Genomic DNA, 7,708 nt, shown 5'->3' with positions numbered 1-7,708 from the left:
CTATTTGAAAGTGATTGAAAAAGAGCTGCTCCAAATGGCAAATGTTATAATTATTCTTCCTAAGGATTAATTTTATATATTATTAAACATCATTGAACTAACCTTTCATCATAGGGCACAATTTTTGCCAAATTGTAAGACAACCATTCCTGTAATACTGTCCAAGCGCTAGCTCCAAATAGAACAAAGGTAAACCTCCAAATATTAACATGATAACATATGGTATGAGAAAAGCACCTGTAAATATGGTGAATAAATTATGGAAATTTATAAATATTTATAGAATATTTTGCTTTATCTTTAAATAAGATTGTTATATATTTATTAAACAATACACAGTACACATAAACTACATATAATATGCTTATTAGATATCATATATGTTAAAAAACGTGGCCAAAAGTCAGTTAACCAGTCTTCCCGGGTGCATTTGTGAATATGAATTACAAATGGAGTGTTGTAGTTTATGTATTTAACAAGAAAGAACTCAGGTAAAGGTAAAATAATACTGTTTTGGTGACAAAATCTTTTATTAATGCTACACTTTACTTGTTTTTATTATTGCATTAATATCTCTTCTAATATTTTAACATTTATTTTCTAAAAAATATATGATTTTTATGCATTTATTTTCTGATTAAATGATATCTCCTGCACAGAATTACATAGCAAATGTTTCACTTTAGTGTTTTAAAGGATATATTTATAACAAAATTAACAGCTAATTTTAAATGATGCGTGTTTAATTAAATCATCCTGAATAAAATTTAAGTAATTCTTGTAGCATAAAAGTGGATTTGTACAGTTTAAAAATTGTTACAAATAATTGTAATAATCTGTATAGAAAATAAATTGTAAACAGAATAAGATCTCATAATTTTAAATATGATCTAAAAAAATATTGTAACATTAATCTTTCTGTATCGAGAAATCTCCAGTTTCTTATAAGATAAATATATTTCTGGAGTAGAATACATTTCTTGTATAGGAGAACCATCGAACAGGTCGCGGGTTCGCGCCTGATGGTTGATTACGTGGAGTCTTCCACGTTTTCTTCGCGTGTCTAACACCTAGGCCCGGCCCCAGCTGTAGATCTTTTTGCATTGGGCCAAAAAATTTAAATATACCTCGCTAACACCTAGATTTAGGGGTCTGTTTCGTATAGGGAGGCATAATATTAATATCTAATCTTTAATTTAATTAATTTTAATACTTTTAAGCCGAATAATAAAGAAAATGAGCGCTATATTTAGTGACGCGAGGAAGACATTTCCTTAAAATAATAAAAATTAGTTCCAAAACTAACCACTAGGGCACTTTTAGCGCTACGAGGAATGAAGATGCCGTTTCACACTTAAAAAATGTCGTTTACCGAGAACACGTTGCGCATTTGGCGGCCTGACTGTACGAGAAGCATCAAAGAACATTAATTATGGTAGCCGTTGAAAACACTGTTCATCGCCTTCAGAATGGGTACCACATTGAGCAGCTGAGTATCTCGTTTCTTGTAGCGCCAAAAGTGCCATAGTGATAAGCTTTTGTACTATTTTTTCACGGAAATGTCTTCGTACCAGATTTCGACTGTTAAATCTCTGTAGACAATAAAGATACTTTAATTACGATCAATCGGTATCAATAAATGTTTGAAAATATACATTGTTTTTAATAATTTCGGTTATTCACAGATTAATTCTTCTGTTTATTTGAAATTTTCTTTAGTAAACGATGCAGTTGCGAGAAAATATCTAATAAATTAAAATATACATTCTATATATGCTATTTAAAGAGGAAAGCAATTCAGTTTTTATAATGGTTAACCGACTTTTGAGTCATCTTGCGTAGAAAATGCAATAGTTGCAGGCAACTCTGAACTGTGACAACTGTAATCATTTATTCGAACGTATTATTTTTCTTTTAAATGTTACAATAAACGTAAGTGAATAAAATATTCTTTCGCTAGTAGCCACGTTCAATTACATGCTAAAGTAATTTCTTACTTGGTTGGACGAATCTACGTGTGCACGAACCACAAATCATTCTCAAACACGACATTTCATTTCTAACTTATTTTAAATAAGTATTAAAAATATTACAAATAAAACGTAACTCGTGATAATTACTAACAAGTTACTATATTATTATTATTATTATTTTGCATCATATTTGTGTTTTATAGAAACAGAACTTTGCTGTATTTGGAAAAGAAGAGTTAAAACCGAATACAAACGAGCCGAAAAATTGTCAGCAGCAGGATTAAAAATGATACTGATAATAACATCATCAGCATCATATAATGATGGTTCGTGTGATGATAATGCTTCTGTTATAGCGTGTAATATTGTAGCTTAGTATGTTTTACAATTAATGCTTACAGATGGACAATTAAATATCTGTAATATTATTTTTCTGTTATTTAAATTTGATCCTGTTTTAACGTTAAACGAGAGCTAAAAGTTTGGAACTTTACTCGTAGGCTAATCTACTGTTCGCGTACTTTAAAAATCCTATATACATAGGCTTACTATATGTCCGGGATTAACCGGACAACTCGGGAATTTTATTGTTTTCTGGCTTCTCGTCCGATCCCTCTATATGCCCGAGATTCCAAAATTATAGACAATAAAGTACACATTTAGACACACTTCTGTATTTGAAAAATGTCATTTAGGCCGTCCATAGATGAAAGAGCAACGAATATTGTTTGATTGACGTAGAGTTGTACGTATCACTGTTAGAAACAGTGTAGTATTCGCGTACTTATCGGTAAGTTCGACAAACAAAATCGATATACAAATACACTTTCGGCTCAATATCTCGATTTGCTCATGAGATTGTATGGTAAACCCGTGTATACAGTATTCAAAAGTGTCTTATTACCGCTTATTTACGGCGAGAACACCAATTCGGCGTGCTCGTGAAAAGTTTTTACGCGGCGTTTTACTGATTCACTATGAAAATAATGAAAATTGATTCTCCGGTAGCTGGTTTAAAGATATTTTATACGTGTCGTTTTAAGTACACGGTTATTTTTTGGTGTAACCTACGGGCAAATGTCCAAGTTGTTAGCTTCAAATCTTCCTGTTTTAACGATCTCTGTACTATTCCACAGTTTATTAACTTTTTTAAAATATAATTTAAGAACATTTATCTACCATAAGAATGCCGAGAAAGTCCAGAAAATTGTCAGCTTTTTTACCATTGCTTATTTTACTAAATTACCGAAGTTAACGCTTACTTTAATTACGTATTTTGAATCTATCACTTGGTATTCGTCAAATCAATCATACAAAATAAGCACTATATATATAATGGATTTACAAAGTTGAGGGGTAGTTCGGATCCTGGGTTCCTTAGTTACTCTACTGTAAGGAAACAATACTATTGATAGAATACATTATTAATGTAGTGTAGAACACGCTACATTATTACTGTGTTCTTGTTTCATTACAGTAGCTTCCTGGGTCCAAGCTTCACGGGTAAACACTGGAAGTTCGCGCCTGGCCAGGACGTGGAGTTTTCCGGGTTTTCTCCACGTCTGTAACGCCCGAATGGGACCAGTTAGCCTTAAAAGATCTCCCGGAAGGCATCCCCTCTTAGCATCCCCTCTTGCCTTAACACACACGAGAAACCATTGAACAGTGTGTTCAATGGTACTACGATGCTTTTTGTGTGCAGATTCTCTAGTACGGCTCTTGGCTTTTTCAGCGCCAAAAGTACCCCAGTGGCAAGTTTTGGTACTAATTTTGGTAATGTCTTCCTAGTATTCAGAAATGTCATCGTGCCAGATTTAGCTGCATTTGGACTTTTAAATTATAACGTTAAATAGGGGTACTTTAATTACCATTGTATTATGAAACGATCAAAATATTTCAAAACAGAATAAATTCTGATTTATTTATTTATTATTTTTTAGCCAATAAAATCAGTAAATATTTATCTGATAATTTTATATTAAAAAAGGTTATTCCTAAGATAATTTATTTTTTAATAAATCAATTTGACTGGTATAGAAATGCCATTTTAATATAAAATGGGATTTCTATCTTATCCCAACTCAATTATTGTTAACTCTTTTTTTATATATATAAAAAATAAATAAACAAAATAAGTAAATATTTATTTATTTATAAAATTCCAGCTTAGTTTTATTGATTAATAATTTTCTAGTATAAGAAATTAAGGAGTGAATTTAAATATTTAAATTTTTTTTAAATAATAGAAAGCAATTAAAATTAGGTTTATTGCAAAAAAATATGAGGCTCATATAATTTTTTCTTGATAAATAGACTTATCTGTTGATAATTACCTAATTATGTATTGCCTCGTTATATTTTAACAACGTACGATATATAAAATCCAATATCTACTAATTAGTTTCATTTGAAGCGCTTAGTAAAATGTGGTTATAAAATTTAATAACTAGATTAAATATTTATATATTTTTAAAACAAGATATTTTTATTTTTCCTTTTAAAACTGATAAAACAATTTAATATTGAGATACTTTTCACTGTATTTTAACAGTAAGGAGTACCAAGGAGCGCTTTATATCTTCGGGGGGCCCTGGAAAATTTGAATTTGGGGCCCCGCGTACAGTGTTGATTTCAGACATTTATCTTCGAGGGAACTTTTCGGAGAATATTTCTTCTTATAAAAGATTGGGCCTCCCGTTGTGGGGTCCCAGAATAATTTACCTTTTCGACTACAGGATAACGCTCCACCGAGGAGTAGGGCCTACTTTCTGTTGTACTAATTACTAATTAGAGGCATGTAGGGGTAAAATTACAACGATGCCGAGCGATTAGAGTAAGAGATAATGCTAGTATTACACTCTCCTTGTAAGAATGTAGTAAGAAAATTACTACACTTTAATTATACTTACATAATATTAAAGCAGTAATTAATAATAAAAGTTACAAATTACTTCATCTATAATTGAGCAATTTATAATTATAAAAATTACAATTACAATTCGATTTAGTTGTAAGAATGTAGGCGCAATAGCGTATTTAAAACTATTACAAACAATACAATTGCTTATATTAAGTTGTAAAAATACGGGCAAATACACGTAGTAAATATTTGTATTTTCATCCATTTTTACCTAAAAAAAGTAAATTTTTACTCCAAAAAATCGAAGTTCTTTACTACACTTTCTCACTCGTTGAATGTTTCTTTACTATAATTGAGACTTCCTTTTCACGTTCGACCTTCTTGCATATAATTGAAAACATTTATTTTCATGTCTTCCCTTTGTTAAAAAAAACATACCATAAATGTCCATCAGATTTAAGGAAGAATGGAAAGTTAACTTCGATTTAAACGTGATTAACTTTACAGGAAAAGTAAGAAAATGCCCCAACCACCAAATGAGTAGCTTTTATAAATCATTTATTTTTTTAAAATAAATATAAAATTTAAAGCTTGGTACACGTGTACCGGTATACCCGAACGTGTAGATAGAAAAAAAGAAAAGGTGACGGCTCTGTTAGGTTCGGGTGTACTCGGATTAAAACAATAAAAGTAGAGAAAATTAATCGAATTTTTATAGGAAAATAATGAAAAAAAAATATATATTTAATTTTTCTAGTCAATACTTAAAAGAGAAAAATTACAATTTGCAATTAAATTTATCGCATTTCGGAACACTTAAAATTGCAAATTTTCAGTAAAAACTTTGTTAATTTAAGAAAAATAATTATTTTATTTTATTTACTGACAAGATACGCTAATAAATTTTCTAAACATTTGCTTAAAATCTAATTTTAAAGCCATGCAACTTAGAAATAATTTACAAAAAAAGCTGCAAAATAGTGTAGTTTGAAGAATTTTGCAATTAAAAGTCGACTTACCTCCTCCGTTTCGGTAACAAATGTAAGGAAATCGCCAAACATTACCCAAATCCACAGCAAAACCAATCACGGCTAATAAAAATTCGATTTTTTTATCCCATGTTTCCCTGGAATCGGAAGTTTGCCTTATAGAGACTACAGTTTCGACTGTCGACGTTTTCACTTCCGTTCCGTCAACTTCCGTTTTCAGGTTCAAGTTCAGATTCTCGGAGCTCGATGACATCCTTACTTTGTGGCCGACACTACGTAACGCCCAAATATCGTTCGGGTATCTCAACTTTGTCATACCCGAGCATGCGCTATACTTACCACCAACATTATCCTTCCTATACTTTAACCCCCCTCTCGACCGACCGCCTTCGTCTTCTTAACACTTTAAACACTCTTTAATATTAATAATTAGTGATTAAAATGTAATTATTCTCCCTTAGAAAGTTCAAAAAAAGTGCATTTTTCTCGCCTAAAAGTTCTGATTTTCGCACTCTTCCACCTTAAAATTACGCTGTATAAAATTCATATAAAAAGTTAAATGCGTAAATTACGGCATAGAAGAGGGGTGGAGAACGTTCTATATTAAATTTTATACAGAAGATTAGCGTTATAGACGGGTATTATACTGTCTAGAAGTAGTATACGAAACTGTATATACGCGGTATAGGGATATTATACTATATTTTGTATAGATAATATAGCTTTAACTTTATATGCCTTTAGAATAAACACTATTATAAGGGGGAAGCGGATGAAGGACGAAGAAGGGAAGAGGATAAGAAACTAAGAAAGCCGTTTACTGTACAGAATTATGAATAAAATATTAATAAATTTACTTACAATTTAATAAAATGTATAGAAAGAAGCAAAATTCCCACTTTTAGAACTTAAAAAGTACTCGAAATTTTATTCAAAAAGTTAAAATATCAACGGAAGAAAACGTTTTTTTTTTAGAAACAAGTCAAATATTCTTAAAGACAAGATATTGATTTTATAGTCATAAAATTTCACATAAAATTCACATTTTTATTCTACTCCATCTTCTTCTTTAAGTATATAAATTTTAAAAATTATAATTCTTTTTTTTATTATGGATTATTATTATTATTATTTTTATTATAATTCCTCATCAATTTAGTTTAATATCTAGATAATGCGATGATAATATTTTAAGGTTGGATGCTCTGTTCTCTTATCCACGTCGCATCTGTTTATGGCATGGTAATGAAAAGATGTTAATAGATCCCTAGTAACTCCATTATCATAAATACTTAAAGAATTTTCCCAATTTATATTTTAAAAATTCATCAAAAAATCTCTTTTCATTCAGCCACAAATCAATAAATTATTGCGGTTTGTTTTTGTTTATTTTGTAAATTTAATTAATTTTCACAACTATATAAAATTTATTAAGTCATTTTTCTATGCAATTTTCGAATAAAAACATTATTTTAAAAAGCTACTTAATAACTGTATAAATAAACGTACAGCTAAAATACAACTGCATAAATACAACTACGCATTAATAGTTTATGATGTGGTAAAATAACGTGGAGAGGCCTCCAATCTTTTGTACGTAGGGCCTGGAAAGATCACCGATAGTAAATGATAATGACTGTTATCGGTGGCGCGTTACGGCTTTATGGGACACTGACAAATTTGAATTAGGGGGCCCCCGTATATAGTGTCGATTTCAGGCATTTTTCTTATAAAAGGTTTGGGGCCCCCTGTCGGCCAGGCCCCCGGGATAACGCGCCACCCGCATTAGTGCATAAATACATATTTTTTAACTACAACAGCTCTACTTTATACGATAAATTAACACGTGTTTTTTGGAAATATTCAGTAAAATATCTTATATAAAT

General features: G+C 30.5%; 1 protein-coding gene across 1 annotated transcript; it reads right to left on the bottom strand.

Moving 5' to 3' along the window:
• Window positions 1-6,081, bottom strand: LOC111641731 (sodium-dependent serotonin transporter-like). Its single transcript, XM_023387972.1, has 3 exons — window positions 5,853-6,081; window positions 103-237; window positions 1-59 (listed from the first exon to the last, which is right to left on the bottom strand). The coding sequence occupies exons 1-3, from the start codon at window positions 6,073-6,075 to the stop codon at window positions 1-3; spliced, it is 417 nt and encodes a 138-aa protein (XP_023243740.1). The 5' UTR covers window positions 6,076-6,081.
• Window positions 6,082-7,708: the final 1,627 nt, after the last annotated feature.

The sequence above is a fragment of the Centruroides sculpturatus genome, unplaced genomic scaffold (assembly GCF_000671375.1).
Source record: "Centruroides sculpturatus isolate CEXI.00-Female unplaced genomic scaffold, Cexi_2.0 scaffold59, whole genome shotgun sequence".
Classification (NCBI taxonomy): domain Eukaryota; kingdom Metazoa; phylum Arthropoda; class Arachnida; order Scorpiones; family Buthidae; genus Centruroides; species Centruroides sculpturatus.
Note: the sequence above shows the minus strand (reverse complement) of the source record. Positions and strands in the feature narration are given on the sequence as shown.